Source organism: Ptychodera flava, chromosome 22, assembly GCF_041260155.1.
Source record: "Ptychodera flava strain L36383 chromosome 22, AS_Pfla_20210202, whole genome shotgun sequence".
Classification (NCBI taxonomy): domain Eukaryota; kingdom Metazoa; phylum Hemichordata; class Enteropneusta; family Ptychoderidae; genus Ptychodera; species Ptychodera flava.
The window spans coordinates 18,637,073-18,654,690 of NC_091949.1; the positions used below are offsets into that span (position 1 = coordinate 18,637,073).

Below are 17,618 nucleotides of genomic sequence, written 5' to 3' on the forward strand. Positions count from 1 at the left end.
TAAAAGGTGAAACAAATAAAGATACCATATTCCAATACATTATCTTGTACGTTATCCTGTACATTATGGGACACAGATATGTGCCCCGATAGAATTAATGTATGTATTCTACCTACCAGGAAATTGAAAAGTATTCTGTAACAGGTTTTACTCAAAGGATATTCCCAGTGAGTTATATAACTAAGACTTTAATAATAAGAGCTACATTTTAATGTTGGTTCATGAAAATTATTCTGTCTTAAAGTGAAAATAGTTATTGCAATATGTAAAGCAGTTGGCATAACGTGACTTGCAGTCATCTCAGTATATTGATAAACAGGAACTTGAAGAGTTAGAAGAACAGGATGTATACCAGAGTGATATTTTCAGAAAGTTGACCTTAATCTTATATTTACCAAGTTGAATCTTGCTAAATTTCTGTTTCCTGCCCATAACTCTCCAACGGTAGTACAAATTCTAACTCAAGACATAATAGTAAATATAATTTGATATTTCAATGGCAACAATCTGTTTTCAGAATGCCAATGGCATTGAACAGATGAAATGTGAAATCAATTGGACTTTTGGGATCAAAGTTTTAATTCAAGTATAGAACTAAGTCACTTTCTACCGAATTTGACCCAGCATGTGTGAACTATGACCCCTTCTAAGAAAGGACTAAGTCCCATGTGTTTGAAATTTTCAGGCACCTCACCGAATGCCAGTCGCCCACCAAGCAGGAGTACAAAAGAGCGTCTACCGAGTGATGAGAAGCTGGGTTTTGCAGCGGCAGTGGCGGCACTCAGCTTGAAGGCAAACGTTTCAGAAGCTGAACACCCACTGCTGTGTGAGGGCACAAGACGTCAACGTGGTGACCTAGCCATCATGCTTCTACTGAGGTACAAAGATGACCAGAGCAAACTAAGATTGGTAAGTCGATGTTGCTTTTCTTGTTCCCAGAAAATAAACCATATCGCCCAAAATTTAATAGTTTGTATACCTATACATGATTTTTGTGGTGTTTGATGAATGTTATGATCAATGGCAGGAAAATTCAACAAATTTCTTTTTGGAATTAGAGAAGCATATTATCGAGGTATTTAGACAGATTAACCTATGGTAACATAAGTATTTGATTAGAATACAAAGGTGATATCGTCAAAGCACAAGTACAAATTTAACATAGCTGTAGGATTTATCCACACTGTTTGCCCATCAAATATCTCTTCTTGTGACTCAAAGAATTGTTCGAAAGAAATGCTTTTGATATCAAACTTATAAAATAATTTTGCCTTTAGAAAACTTTTTTGAAAACATCTGCCAATTTCACTGCCATTTACTTTATTAACTAGCATGATAATCAGTATATTTTACAATGATAGTTAAAACACTTTCAATAGAGCTTTTTAAAATCAAATCCAAGTAAGTCACTCTTCTTTCATCTGTACAGATTGAATGTCTACAACTGTTTGTATAATTGCGTCATACACATGTAATAGTCGTTTGTCTATGGGACTGATTACAAAGAAATTATGAGAAAGGCTTTCAATTTTTATGATTTTTTTCTGGTAATCTTTAAATTGCATAGCTTGCCAATATGTGTTCCAAACTATATTCAGTCAAAATAAAACAGGTTAGGCTTGGTTTATAAACAATATTGAAATCAAATCTCTTATTGCTCTATCGTATACCACATCTTGTTCTCAAACTCTGGTATTTTCCCTTTTGTGGGCCAATCGAATCCACAGGGTCATTCCTGCTGTCTTTGCATAGAAAACAACATAAAGTTTGTGTAAGTCCAGCATTCATAGGCGGAGAGAGGTTTCATTGCTGTGACAATGTAATCCTTGTTATACACTCAATTGTTGTAGTACAACTGCAGTCATGGTTGCTTGTATTCATGCTTGTCTAGGTGAGAAATCAAAAAGATTGAACAGAGATTTTACGCTGTAGATAAACTTGAACAAAACTTTCAGCAATGAAAGATACATCAGATTGTTGAAAGCAAAGCTGCAACATCATTTCATCCTGCAATCATGTATGAACAAGTTGAGAAAGGGACAAATGAAGTGCAAACAAATACTGAGACATACCCCATCCTCTTTCACTTTGCCAGAATAGTGTCCATTGTAGCGCCTGGGTGGTTAAAGTGTAAGTGGTATGCACAGTAAAAACAATCCCATCAGAAAGTAAACGGCCAACTCCTCAAGTAATTTTTGATAACTTTAATTTTCTCGTGTTTGAGTTATGTGCTGTATCTAGAAATCGTTTATGAAAATGATTATTTTTCATGCAATTTTGTTGACACCAAAATCTCACTATATATATAAAATACACAATGTGAAAGTTTGTGTAGTGCTATTTGATGGGAACATGTGTGGCCTTGAAAAGGGTTAGGAGTGGGTGGTCACATGATGTCTGGTAAGGTCGTGACCTCAAGGTCTATCACTATGGTAGTTTGACCTGTAGTACCGTTAATCATGTTGAGACATATAATATACAGGGCAATGACATGGTATGTGGGTCATGTGATCACCATTCACTGGGTCTTTCAAAGGCTGGCCATGGCATGAGATAAACAGTGAGATATTGTATTGTGATGTGGTTTTTTCAACCTTTCATGTCTGGTCACACCATTTAAATTTCACAATTTGTCATAGGTGATTGTACAGAACATTCATTTATAATGCAATTGTTTAGGTTAAGTTCATGGAACAAAAACAGCACTGAAATATTCCTGTGTAAAATTTAACAGTTTCTAGTGGCCTAGGAACGTATATATCAGTTATGTAATGAATCAGATGGCAACAAATTTATCAAAAATCATCTGAACTTGGAGAGTAACTATTTGGTAGTATAAAGGAAATAACAGTGTTCTGCATAGCAATTATTTTTCAGAACACTAACTGTCTTTAACCCTTAGAGCGCCAAAGTCAATTTTTGTCTCCCGTATAAAATATACCTCAGTCAATTTTTGTCACATTTTTGCCAAAATTTTGATAAAAACCTATGGTGATGAAATATTGTGTTCATTTGGTCCAAAATTATTAGAAAAATTGCAGAAAATTCATAAAAATTGATAAAATGTTGCACTAAAATTTTGGTGGGAAAAAATACAGCACTCAAAGGGTTAATAATTGAAAATCCACCAATGTATTAGTTTAATTTGCTCTTCCACACGTTAGAAAATTTGTATCAGCTTTGCTTTAAACGATTGACTTGTTATAATTTACTCTATAGATCCTAGATGCTTTATTGGATAAAACCCCTCAACAGAGGCACAAACCACCTGGTAACAATCAACCAGCACCCCTATCCAAATCAACCAATCAGATGACTGCTGGCAAATTACACAACCAACCAGAATCGTCCAAAGCCAGCAGGCTCCTCGGTGATGGAGATGATTCAAGGGTTGCGTCTGGCAGCCAGGTGGTGCCGAGGGGCGATGCTTCAGTGGCTGGCACTGCTGACAGCAGAGCTGATGTGGAGAAGAGTAAAAATGTATGGCAGCCGGAGGACGCTAATCCAGAGTTACTGGCCATGCAGGCTGCTGTGAGTCCACTAACTTCATCCAGCAACGGGAAGACACCGGATGATAACGGTGAAACCTCAGAACACGTGCACAACATGGGAGCTGAGAGTTTCGAAAATAAGAATGATCTGGTGACCGAGTGGCAGGAGGAAGCTGCGGCCGCAATGTCTGACCATCAACCCGCAGCTTGGGAGCATCACCATGCTGGTCATTTCTGGCAATCCAAGATGTGGTTTAAAACATCAAGGAGAAGCAGAGCCGCAGGTATACATCATCATTTAACCATTTCACCACAATGGTTTGACCCAAACTAATTGTTATCATTTCTGAATTTAAACCTATTTACAGGAAATTGGGGTGAACAGGTTAATACACTACCTATAAGTATTTTTAAAGTTTATGGAATTTCAGTCACAGTGGACTTAGCATTAGACAACTGTCCAGCATCTTGAGCACTTTTCTACAAGACTTTCTTGGAAGTTTTGCAGTGAAAATTCACACTTCAATTTCAATTATTATGTCTTTACAGTAAAATATAAATGAGTTCAAGACAAAGAAAAGTGGAGAAAACAAGTTTTTTGACAGGTCTTTGCAGAAGCCACAAAACAATGAAACAGCAGTGTAAACTTGATCAAATTTATTTCAGTTACTCCTGAGGTGTACCAAAAGAAGCTGATGCAAATATTTTGCACTCGCTGCCTTCTCATTCATGCAAAACGTCTATTTCTAACATATGATCAGATACCATCTCAGTTTGTCGTTGGTGTTGTGGAAATACATCCACTGATTCATTCATAAATCTTTAGTCTTTAGAGAATAGAAAGAATAGACATGTGGAATTTGAGTTTGCATATCTGCTACGGTATGTGTTCAATTGGTGAATTAAGCTTCAGTTTATTAACCTGAATTTCTATTGGTCATTCACCAGGTGTTGCAATTACTGATGCGTCAAGGCATCCACTGGAACATCCAGCTATGTTTGGACGCCGGCAAGCTCTCTTTGCCTGGCGTCATACTCCGGGTCCCGGCAGTGACAGTAGCAGCAGCGGTAACTCATCGGATTCAGTCAGCTCCAGCAGCTCAGGTGAAAAGGGACCCACAACCAGACAGAAGATAAGAGATTTAGAAAGGTTAGTGACCATAACATTGCAGGTTAGTGAGCTTAACATTGCAGGTTAGTGACCATATCATTACAGGTTAGTGACCATATCATTACAGGTTAGTGACCATATCATTACAGGTAACTTTACCCACATACAGGAAATAACAAAGAAAGCAACTATATTATGACAAACGTCTGTTCAAGATAAATAAATCAACAAACAATTTCAAGTATTATATGTCATTTTGTTGAAAAGTTTTAAGTTGCTCACAATGTGCAGATCAGACATCGCTCACAAATAATCCACTGACTGGATATTTTATTCTGCTTGTAATAGTTCTGGTGTTCCAGTGCGTCTAGGTCCAGCACTGGCCGCTGAAATGGTTGAATCCAGAAGTTCTACTCCCAGTCCAAAAGTCAACAGGTGAGATGATAGTGGCTGTTATTGTTTCACCTATCTACATACTGGACCAGTTTAATCCCTATATGGTGTATCTATGTACACTTAGCCTATTCTCAGAGTATAGGTCAATCCATCCTTTTCAAAAAAGTTGGTTTTCCACCAAGTCTGGTAGTAAATGGATTAAAGTTGATCAGGGAGGACTTTACACAACATTGACAATCAGACTTCTTGCATTTTTCAACATTCCTGTTCTCCAAGAAAATATAAAATTTTGTCTATCTTTATTACTGAGCATAGTGCAGATGTTTTTGTGTTTGCCTATTCATTTTTAAGTCAAAAAGTAATATGCTGTTGCCAAAGAGAATATTTCATTTCAAACAAGGCAATTTTGTTTTTCTATGGGAAACAATACGGTGGCTGCAGACTATATGTGTAGTTGTTTGTGCATATGTTCCTCACACTCTGCCTTGTATCAACATATGTTTGTACCAATAGAAGGCAATTTATGACAGTGCGATAGCTGGAGAAGCTAAAATTCAAATTGACTTCATAGCCATATATTTGAAAAACGGAGAGGACACATCAGTAAAGAAAGTGTTTATGAAATTTGGTTGTGAAAATTTTACAAGGGGTTTCCTACAGGATCAACATCATCTTACAACAACTGCCAAAGTCTGTTTTACTAAAAGAGTGTGTAAAAGAGACTGGAACGTGCATAGAATCAATAGACTCTTCTGTTCATGGCACAAAAGAAAGCTAGAAGTGAATCATAATATCATATTCGTTGTACTCAGGTATCGTCGCGGACGTCGCAATGAGGGAATGTCACCAACAGTTCCAAATCAGCCAAGTGAAGCCGCTGCTCACTTCTACTTTGAGCTTGCTAAAACTGTGCTCAACAAAGCAGGCGGAAGCAGCAGCACATCTCTATTCACCCAACCAGCCAATAGTTCCAACCAGGCTGGACCACATCGGGCACTGCACCTGTGTGCATTTGAGATTGGCTTGTATGCGCTTGGGCTGCATAATTATGTCTCCCCAAACTGGTTGTCACGAACATACTCCTCCCATGTCTCTTGGATAACTGGTAAGAGAATTAGCATTTTTGAAGACTTTATATCTCAGTTTCAACTAACATAGTAACAACCAATAATTAACATTTACAAATTTCAAACATCTGCAATTAATATTTTCAATTTTGTCTTTTGACAATTTAAATATCAAATGTCAACCACCAACAATTTGTATATTCAAATGTCACCCACCTGCAATTAACATATTCAAATTTCAACATCTGTAGTTAATGTATCCAAATACATCAGCCAACAATAAAATTCATTTGAATTTGATCTGCTTACAATTTATGTAGTTATTGTATTAAACTTTCAACCACTAACAATTTGCTGTATATTGACAATCTACTGATATCATACAAGCATAGATAAGTAGATTCTTCAGCCCTCTGTTGTGTAGATTGTTTTTTCACGCCATGGAAATAAAAGCCCAACTCAACCACCGGAACCAACTATGATCAGATTAAAATGTAGTATTTTGAAAGATGGGATGAAAAATGTTTCTGAACGTGTTGCCTTTTTCGTTCAAGTGCCATACATTTCTAGATCTGTCAGTGTCTATTGACCATTGATCGTAAGCTCAGAGACATGCATGACTTTTGACCTTTCTTTCTGTCCATAGGTCAGGCCATGGAGATTGGCAGTGCCGCCATTTCACTCCTGGTTGAATCATGGGAAGGTCACCTGACCCCTCCTGAGGTTGCTTCTTTGGCTGACCGTGCTTCGAGGGGTCGTGACCCCAACATGGTACGAACAGCAGCAGAGTTGGCGCTGTCCTGTTTGCCCCATGCACATGCCCTGAATCCCACCGAGGTGAATCGGGCACTGATGCAGGTAAGAATCAATCAATGGCTGACAGGTCTTGCCTGCAGTATTATGATTTGTTACAGGCACATATGGACAGGGTCTGTGCACTCCATGGAAGTCGTGAATTTTAAAGACTCCTAGAAAGTCCTGGAGAAGTTCTTGATAATGAAATTGAGTCCCCGAAAGTACTGGACAATTGATAATCCACCTTTAATTTTCAAAAATGACAAGATGATCAGTTGTGATATTGAAAAAATGGTATATCCCTTTTCCTGCCTGACGGTATTACTTCCCCATCAGCCAAGTCAGTAAAAAGCGATATTGAGCCAAAACATGACGTATTTTCACCCACTTGGCTTGGTATGTTATAGGATCTTTTAGTCCAAAAAAATCAAGTTTACAGTATTTATGTTTTCAACAGCCTTCAAATGTACAGTATTATGTTAAAATACACCATATGGGATATGTTGTGTTTCATTACTTTTAACCATCTTGACCTGGTGGTGAAATATGGACTTGGCAGGAAAGGGGATATAAATGATATATGTAAATAATGTATTGTTAAAAGATATCTTGAAAGTGGTATTTTGGACCTCAAAAAGTCCTTGAGAAATGCTGAAAAAATCTTCGAAAGCCCTTGAACTTGAGGTGACTTTGAAATGTTTGGACCCTATAGATCAGTGACATGAATCATGTTCTGATTAGTTAGGGGTTTCCTAGAGGGCCTTCATAAAGTTTTACTCATGAAGTGGAAATAAAAGTATTCCCTAGGTTCATAATAATTGTTAAACGAATGTAGTTGATGTTTTGTTCTCCTTGGTACCCTCATATGCTATCTGTCAATAAATTTTTATCTATTCCTTATCATTGAAGTCACCTGCTTTTCAAGACAATTTGTCTTGAAATAATACTGTAATACATAAATACAAGGGATTTAACATTTGTTGTTGAGCACCATAAATGAAATCATTAAAAGTGGTTGTGTGTATGAGATTATAATTTGCCTGTATATTTTTTTCCACTTTACAGTGCAAAGAACAAGACATGGAAATGTTGGAGAGAGCCAGTGCAGCTGTAGAAAAAGCTGCCAAAGGTGGTGGCGTGTATCCAGAAGTCCTCTTTAATGTGGCGAGGCAGTGGAACTGGCTCTTTGACCAGGCATGCCACAAGAACGAATGTTCAACATCCAATGGTATATCGGTGGCGACGAACTCGCTTGTGACTGTCACAGCATCTGCTGCAGTTACAACGCACAGCGAACCGCTGCAAGGAGGCGAGAATGTCGTCGCTGGAGCTGTTGGTGGGATTCCACCTGTCTACACAACAGCTGTGACGTATGCACCAATGTACCCAGAATTTATGCCAGTGAATACGTATTGTCCCAGACCAGGATACGATCAAGCAATGCCTGTTACAGTTGCGCCACCACAGCCATCTTCGGCTGGGGCCGCTGTCACGGCTACTGCGCAGACAATGCCTCCAGCGTATATTCCACAGTATGCATATCCTCCCGTGCCGCAGCCACCAACTGCCGCTGCGGCTCCTCCAGCCCCCAACCATTATGCTCAACAGGTACCAACGTGTTTACCAATCCAGATGCCGTCGCATTTCCCGTATGCGCCACCGCTGCCTGCACCAGCGCAAGCAGCCCACATTCCGTCGCAGATAACCTATGCACATCCGTCACCTGCTCAGTACACCCTACCCACACCCCCTCCACCAGCCCCGCCAGCACCACCCACACAGAACAATGGATCCATCCAAGTTGCCCCGACACCGGCCAATCAGCAAGCTCTGTACTATCTTCATTCAACATTCCGTGTTGGTATGCTAGCTATGGAGACCTTAGCAAGACGAGTCCATGATGAAAGACCACAGACTCGCTTTGCCAGGAATCCCCCATATGGAGACGACATCAAATGGCTCCTCAGCATTGCTATGAAGCTAGGTATGCTCTTTCATCAAATGTATACATTTTGTGGAAAAATACCAGAATGCATTTAATCCTTTGAGCGCGATAGTCAATTTTTGTTGCCTTTATAAAATATTCCAAGTCAATTTTTTTCAGATTTTTGCAAAAATTTCAATAAAAAATTGTAGCCAAAGAAATATGATGTCCGTTTGGTCCAAAATTATCAAAAAATTACAGGGAAAAATGTTGCACTAAAATTTTGTTGGGAAAAATTACAGCACTCAAAGGGTTAATTTAAGTACTTTCAGAGACAGAAGGATGTTCACACCAGCCAACTCTCCTCAATATATGCCTGATTACTTTTGTGGATCACTGGTCATTTTATTTCGTCTGTCATCTTTTATGGGCCTCCTCCATAAACAAGTTATCCTCAAATTTTTCAGTGTGTGGAATTTTTCATGACAAGAAATGAGGGCAGACAGGTCATGCTGAAATGGTGTACTAACTGATTATTCATTTGTGTGGTTTATTTCACAGGTACCTCTTTCCTTCAACAGTTCTGTGTGAGTGCCGTCAATGTGATAGTGAGTCCGTTCATTCTTCAAGACATTGCCATCGAGTCAGCCCAGTACCTGACTCAGATAAATCACGCCCAGTTCTCCACCAATCTTAGATCCCCCATCCTCAGTCCCATCATCCAAAAATGCCTGCAGATGTACTCCCAGTGCATTCACAGTCGTTTGTTCCACATCACGCCGAACGAGTACGAGGATTTCATCAGCATCGTGCGGACTGCGCGGGGTGCGTTCTCCATGGTGCCCGGTGGCATGGTCCAGTTCAGTGAATTGCTACGAACTTTGCAGCGAACCAAGTCTTGCAAGAAGGAGTTATGGCAGCGCCTTTGGAATTGTCTGGCTTCAGGAAGTATGTAAATGCGGAAATGAAGATAATTTTAAAAAATCCTTTTGCCAGATGATCAGGCATATTTTGATACACAGAGAGTTGAATTTTCAATGGCTCAATTGTAAGATGCTGTAGTCATAAACATACAAGATGACTAGTTTGTTGTATCTGCTGAAGTGTTTTTGTGATGTGTATGGTTCGAGAGTTTTGTACAGTTAAGAAACACTCCAGTACAAACCCAGGCATATACCGGTACAGCACGGGAAACATCGAAGTGTTCCAAACATGTGCAAACACTCGGGAAAACGTGTGTATTTTCAATTTCCAAACACTTGATTTTCTGAGTGTCAGAATGGCGGATGCATGTTTTAACAGTAGTATTTAAGATTACAGCGTGCCTACCGCATCAGATCTCAAGATCTCCGGTATACATCATGAGCCAGAGAACAGAATATGTATATTTGTTTTAATTGCTCATGGAGGAATGTTTCTTAAAAATTACTGAAGCAGAATGTTTTCTATTTCTAACAAGAAAAAAAGGAAATATCAGAAATGTAAAAGATATAGTGTCTAATTTTAATAATGTTGGTTAGAACAAAATATAGAGCAGCACCATTCTTTAGAGTTATAAATGACCATCATTCAAAATGTTTCTGTGACAAAAAAAAATTGTAATTCTTAGTTGAAATTGGATAAATTTGAATACTCATAATTTCTATTTGTTGGTTATTTCAGATAGAATTTCAGAAATTTCTGTCATCTTCCATTTTTCAGTCTGTAGGACGCTAGAAAAAAAAAAACTAGACTTTGTATTGTCTCAGTTGTACATTTGTAAAGCTGTATGTAAATTATTGTTTCCATTCAGTATGTTTGTAGCAGTGTCCCATCTTTTCACTGAAGTCCCGTCTAGTAAGTTGCTTTTATGTTGTATTTTATATTTTTCCCAAATGTGAAGGAACTGGGTCTAAACCAATCAGGAACTGACCAAAAAAAGTTATAAAAATTCTTTTATCGCAGGCCATTGTAGGCTAATTTATATTTTATGTTTTAATTTTACATTGCAGTAGTAATTAACCCTCTATTGTCTTGTTTCTGCAAATCTTTTTCATAGAATATTTAGAAAGATCCCTGAAAATGGACATATTTCAGATTGAAGTAATGCCTGTATAGGTATTCCTGTCATCATTGGAAGCGTTTGTAGGAGTACACCATTTCCAAAATATATGTCAGCAAAAATATTCATACCATGGCCATTTGTAAGTTCAATAGTAGTATACTAAATTTGATGTTTATCAGTCTAACTTCCATGAAGACCATGATCTGACTCCACCATTTACGGTAACCCTTTCATCCCATCGCCAAATGGAAAGGTCAAATAATTCTAACAGCAGTGCTCAATCCAAACAAAGTATATAGGTTAATATAAAAGGTGAAATTAACCACCTAAGAATACCTATGAAAGCAGCAAACAAACTTTCAGTGTTTAATTGTTTTTAGACTAAAAGTAAACCTTTAGTGTTTTATTAATTTGTTATTTGATTCACAATAGCTGCAATAGTGTAAACACCAAATGAGGGTGTGGATATATCCATACTTTTATGTTGACTTGGCATATATTACCTAATTTATGTGCATATATTACCTAATTTATGTACATATATTACCTAATTTATGTACATATATTATTTGACATATGTGCATATATTACCTGATATGTGTGCATGTTAGCTAGCAGCTCATTGATGGATTCTTTAGGAACATCTTTTACAGTATTTGTGTGTTAGGAAATACTCCTTCAAGAAATGAATGGTGGATGTATTTCTATGAAAAAGAAATGAAGAAACCGATGAACTGTTACGTAAATTGGCCTAAACTTAAAATGTGAAATTCCTCAGGTTTTGCTTTTTATTATAAAGAACAATTTCTTTCAGCTGACCTTCATAAAAAATGCTAGGCATAAGCTGCGGAGATCTATTAAATGGTACTATATTCTTATTTGTGGCTTTGCTGTTACAACTGTAGTGGTTATCGAACATCCGAAAGATAATTAGTTTCACAAAGGTCATCTGATGTCAGGTAGTTCAAAATGCCTTCTGTTATATATTGTGGTAACTTTTGGTAAAGAGATGAGACCTGGATCTGTATTTCACTCGTAGTATACTGAACTATCGCCTGTCAGATTATAGGATACAATACTGGGAGCATCTAGGGAATGTGTTGGCCATTGGCTGTGTTGGCCAAGCTTTCATAAGCAACAAAAACTTCGACCTTGGTTGTTAGTCCCCACGGACACCGTCCGGGGGGACTTATAGGTTTGGTCATGTCCGTGCGTGCGTCCGTGCGTCCGTGCGTGCGTGTGTGCGTCCGTCCGTGCGTCCGTCCGTTCACGCAGATATCTCAGAGATGCAAGGAGCGATTTCATTCAAACTTGGTACAAAGATTACTTCATATGTCATACAGATGCACGTTGATTTGTTTTGTGGTACGATCCAATATGGCCGCCAGGCGGCCATTTTATTACGATTTTTTCATGTACAGAGCAATAACTCAGACATGTTACAACCGATTTTATTCAAAGTTGGTACAAGGACATTGACCAATGTCATAGATATGCACGTTGATTTGTTTTGTGATACGATCCAATATGGCCGCCAGGCGGCCATTTTATTACAATTTTTTCATGTACAGAGCCATAACTCAGACATGTTTCAACCGATTTTATTCAAAGTTGGTACAAGGACATTGACCAATGTCATAGATATGCATGTCAATTTGTTTTGTTATACGATCCAATATGGCCGCCTGGCAGCCATTTTATTACAATTTTTTCATGTACAGAGCAATAACTCAGGCATATCTCAACTGATTTTATTCAAAGTTGGTACAAGGACATTGACCAATGTCATAGATATGCACGTCAATTTGTTTTGTGAAACGATCCAATATGGCTGCTATGTGGCCATTTTGCTACGATTTTTTCATGTACAAAGCCATAACTCAGACATGTATCAAGCGAATTTATTCAAAGTTGGTACAAGGACATTGACCAATGTCATAGATATGCACGTCGATTTGTTTTGTGATACGATCCAATATGGCCGCCAGGCGGCCATTTTATTACAATTTTTTCATGTATAGAGCCACAACTCAGGCATATCTCAACCGATTTTCTTCAAAGTTTGTACAAGGACATTGACCTATGTCATACATATGTACTTCAATTTGTTTTGTGATACGATCCAATATGGCCGCTAGGCAGCCATTTTATTACGATGTTTACATGTACAGAGCCATAATACTCGGACATGTATCAAGCGAATTTATTCAAAGTTGGTACAAGGAGATTGACTAATGTCATACATATGCATGTCAATTTGTTATGTGATACGATCCAATATGGCTGCTGTGCGGCCATTTTGTTACAATTTTTTCATGTACAGAGCCATAATACTGAGGCATATCTCAACCGATTTTATTCAAAGTTGGTACAAGGACATTAACCTATGTCATACATATGTAGGTCAATTTGTGCCATGATATGATCCAATATGGCTGCATGGCAGCCATTTTGTTCCAATTTTTTCATGTCCTTAGCCAAAACTTGGGCACGTCTCAACTGATTTTATTCACCGATTTTATTCAAACTTAGTGCAAGGACATTGACCTATGTCATACATATGCACATTGATTTGTTTTATGATACAATCCAATATGGCCGCCGTGTGGCCATTTTCTTTCCCGATTTTTTTCATGTCCGGAACCATAACTCACACATGTATCAAGCGAATTTATTCAAAGTTGGTACAAGGACATTGACTTATTTATACATATGTATGTCGATTGGTTTGCCGAGATGGTCCAATATGGCCACATGGTAGCAATTTTGTTATGGTTGCTTCATGTCGAGAGTCATAACTCTGGCAAGTCTCAACTGATCTTATCCAAAGTTGGTACAAGGACATTGACCTATTTCATACATATGCTCGTCAATTTGATTCACGTCATGTAGCAGTATCATGTCAATTATTGAAGTTTCGCAAGTAGGCTGATATGTCAAGAAATACTGCATCAAATTCATGAAACTTTGTACAGATGTTAAGCTCACATTGCTTTAACATTGAAAAAGACATTTATCAGTGTCATTTTAATTAATTTGTAATTGCATAAGTAATGAACTTTCCTAATTAGAGTGATATAGCCACAAATTAATACAACGTCAAATTTGATGAAAACTTGGATACAGATGTTGATCTCATAGTGTTGTAAATACTGCATCAAACTTTATGAAATATGGTACCAGTGATAATCTGTTAAGTGTTAGAATTGTATGCAAAAATGTTTTGCAACATCCTGTTGATTAATTCCTAGTTGACTCATTTTATGAACTTTAGGATGGTGGCCTACATTGGTTTTATGTTTTCATCACCATGGAACTCATTCTTGGCCATTGAGCGCCATCTGTATCAAAGTATTTTTATCACAGACCTAATTAATGAAGAGGACTCTATCCTCTCTGAGGACATGTAATCAAAGTACCCATTAACAAGTGGGGACTGTGTCATCAACGATGACTTGTTCATTTTAAGGTAGAACACGCCACTGAGAGACATTTCTTTATTCTCTATAATGAGAGAGTGTCTTTGTGGTAAGTGTGAGCTTAATGTTATCACTTTCTATTTTAAGGCATGTATTACCTTAATGTAGGCAACAGTGGTTCTCTTTTCACCAAACGTGATGTCAACATGATAAGATACAGTTTTTGCACCTGTACATATGTCGGGAATGTACTAATGGGAAAGGATAAAGGTCATAAAAGAACCAATCAGATGCAAGTCCCAAGAGTTTGTTTAACTAATCATAGAAATGACCATATTTGAATTGTACTATTGAAGTTATGCAATATATTTGTACTATCATATACGATAACTACTTCAGTTTCAGTGACAGCAACAGTCATTGAAGTGAAAAATGTAAACAAAAAAAGAGATGTATATTTATTTTTATTTTCAAATAGCCGGTACAACATTTGTTTGTATTGCTATCTTGCTTTTAATTGAAAGCCTTAGAGCTGTGCTTCCCAAGAATCCTATGTGAAGTGTCCAGATGTGTCAACCAAAAGAATATTTATTTATTTAGTGGTTTTTTTGACAAGAACAAATCAAAACAAGATAATCCTGTTACTTTTAAGTGAAGTATTTTATAAAACTGGTCTGAACTGGCACGTAGCCATTTTGTCATCTGTATGTCGGCTGGAAACAGCATCAGCGTTGTTTTCAAATTCTTCAAAAAGAATAAAAAGGCTCTGTGATTTTTATTATCAAAGCAGACACATCATTAGGGGTGCATCTGCAAAATACTTGGCCCAACCTTCTATATGAGAGCAATCATGTTATCGTAGGGGGCCATCCCATAGCTTTGTGAACCAAGTGTACCCCCTAGGATTATTTTGATTTGTAACATAAGTGAGTGTGAGCCCAGAGTTCTTCAATCATCCCCCACTAGGGAGCACAGTTGTCAAACCTAACTTAGTTGGACAATCGCAAAACGTGTCATATTTTATGCTGAGAAATCACAAGTGGTTTGCATGTTGTATAATTTTTAACCTTCTTGTACGACATCCTTGGTTATGATGTCAAAGAATCTCCACCTTTTGGTTGTGTTTTAAAGTATGAGAAAATAAAAAAAAAATTGTAGTTTTTAGTGATGATCAGACGGAGCCTAAAATTTTGCAAAAGCTTAAAAAAATTTAAAAAATAATAAGATAAGCAAAAAAGCTTAAAAATGAAATGGCCCATGCTCTATAGATCTTGTGAGTTTTTTCATTTGTATTTTTGGTCTGTCATAATTATGTATAGTTGTATTGAATTCTTGTTTATGTCTGTGTGTGTGTTACGTTAGGTATGCAAACCAATGGGAAGTCAATCAATCAAAGGCAGGGTTCACAAAATAATGTACACCTGGCATCTGTAAATAGCGCAGAATAGAAACTTTCCTTGCTGTGAAGCCTATCATCCCCTGCTACCTCTGCACTGTGGAATATTCCACTTAGAGAACAATCAGGAACGTACCATCACTGCAAGGTTTGCGGGGATGTTGGGCTGGTGATACCAGGAGCAGGATAGATGCATTGAATCAGAAAATTTGGGTGAATATTCCAGCTGTGCGTAGACGTGAGCCCCGGATTAGATTTCATCATGTCAGAAATATAGAATTTTTTTTGTAGTTCTGATTTATTTATGAATTTATCTTCATGTCTCTTGTTGGAGTTTATGAATTATTTATACTCACTACAGGCATCTGGCTGATGCTGGTAATAAATGTGGAATTTGTAACAAAACAAATCCAATGGTCATGTGTTTTCATGTCACCAACCCTGGCAGTTTGCTGCGCCTGCAGTATCCTTGATGGAAAGTTTTATGTCTTTCAAAAATCACCACCCACAAACTTCAAATCATGTGACCGTGTATGATGTATGCAGACTCCAAGAGGTGGCAAATAATAATCTCAGCTTCATAATTAGTCTCGTGGGTTTTTTACCCAACACATTGATCAAGGATGACTCTTCTGTGTGTTCACAAAAGACGAGTTGCACACAACAAATAGCAGTGGTCGAATTAATAGAGTGGTCGAATTAATAAGGTTTTTACGGTATATACATCTTCTACATTCCCAGCAGTTCATAGCAGAAATTCTCGCAAATATGCTGTTAATATGTCGACAAAGTTCCAGTTTTTGATGAAAAAGCTTTATGTTGCAGCACTCTGTCATATCATATTTCAAAACGATGCAAACTCCATCTCAGCCTTATGCATACTCTGTCCAGATGTGTTCAACCAGTGTATCACGGAGACTGAAATCGTACAGAACTGTGTTGACAGATATGGTCAAAGGTATTGCAATGTCAAACCCAGGCTCCCTACTAGCATACCAAACTAAAATTTTGAATTTTAACAGTCGTAAACCAGCATTTTCATCGATTTCTCATTCTTTCCTTCAAAGTATTCAAATATTTTAAAATACTTGCAAAATGTTGCTTGAAGTTGAAAATACCAGCACGACTATTCAAACACATGCCTCCTTTTTGACAGACGAAGAAATAGCATGTTCTTGTTTATCTAGATCGATTTGGATCCAATGCAAGCAACTGTTTTCTATTCATCACGGCATTTCAATGCCATGTCTTTGCACTGACAATCTCAGGTCAGCCTTTTGGGTGGAAATAAACAATTTTCAATGGAAACCTTTGTGTTCCTGATGTCAAGGACGCCATGTTTTCGCCATCTAAACTTTTCCATAACAAAAGCTAAAACCCCTTGCTGAGATTCTGTAGAAGTAGTGCCTTTGATTTACAGAACTGGAATCTTAGGTTCTTGCGGCCCTGGTTAGATTAAAACATATCTAAAACAATTGCTATCATTGTACAATCATCGAAAGAATTTGAAGCAGAAACTTATTTCCATTACAAAGATGGTCCATAATTAGTAGGTCATTTCAAGGATAACTTTAGTAAAGTAACAGTAATGACGTAAGAGGACATGGCAGTTTGTCAGCTGAGCTACATTTACCAGAAATGTAAAAGTTGTCCAATTTTTTTAGTTGCAGATGCATAATCTCAACACAATGCGGGTGATGTTGATATAGTGCCCAGGGACTAAAGTTGACAAACTGGGGCTCAGACAAAAAGAGTCAAGGGTTTTAAAAAGTTTAACCTCCAAAGACTTGTTTTTGTTTGTTGTTTCATGTTTCCAAACATACCATCAAAAGGTTGCAATGAATCTTATTTGTGAAATGATAACTTCTGCATCATTATACAAATCCACATTTTCTTGTTAGGTCTGTCATCTTCAAATTCATGACATGTTTGACAGTATGGTATGAATAAGAACAGCCAGTTCACGTCACAAAGA

General features: G+C 37.6%; 1 protein-coding gene across 1 annotated transcript in view; it reads left to right on the forward strand.

The window, feature by feature from the left end:
- LOC139122871 (zinc finger SWIM domain-containing protein 8-like) overlaps positions 1 to 16,052 on the forward strand; it is a 34,859-nt gene extending 18,807 nt beyond the window's left edge. The window contains exons 10-17 of the mRNA XM_070688693.1: positions 686 to 909; positions 3,220 to 3,775; positions 4,440 to 4,641; positions 4,951 to 5,037; positions 5,811 to 6,103; positions 6,712 to 6,923; positions 7,926 to 8,844; positions 9,346 to 16,052. Coding sequence (XP_070544794.1) covers positions 686 to 909; positions 3,220 to 3,775; positions 4,440 to 4,641; positions 4,951 to 5,037; positions 5,811 to 6,103; positions 6,712 to 6,923; positions 7,926 to 8,844; positions 9,346 to 9,740 — 2,888 coding nt within the window. The 3' untranslated portion in view covers positions 9,741 to 16,052. The remainder of the gene's footprint in view (positions 1 to 685; positions 910 to 3,219; positions 3,776 to 4,439; positions 4,642 to 4,950; positions 5,038 to 5,810; positions 6,104 to 6,711; positions 6,924 to 7,925; positions 8,845 to 9,345) is intronic.
- The last annotated feature ends 1,566 nt before the right edge of the window (positions 16,053 to 17,618 follow it).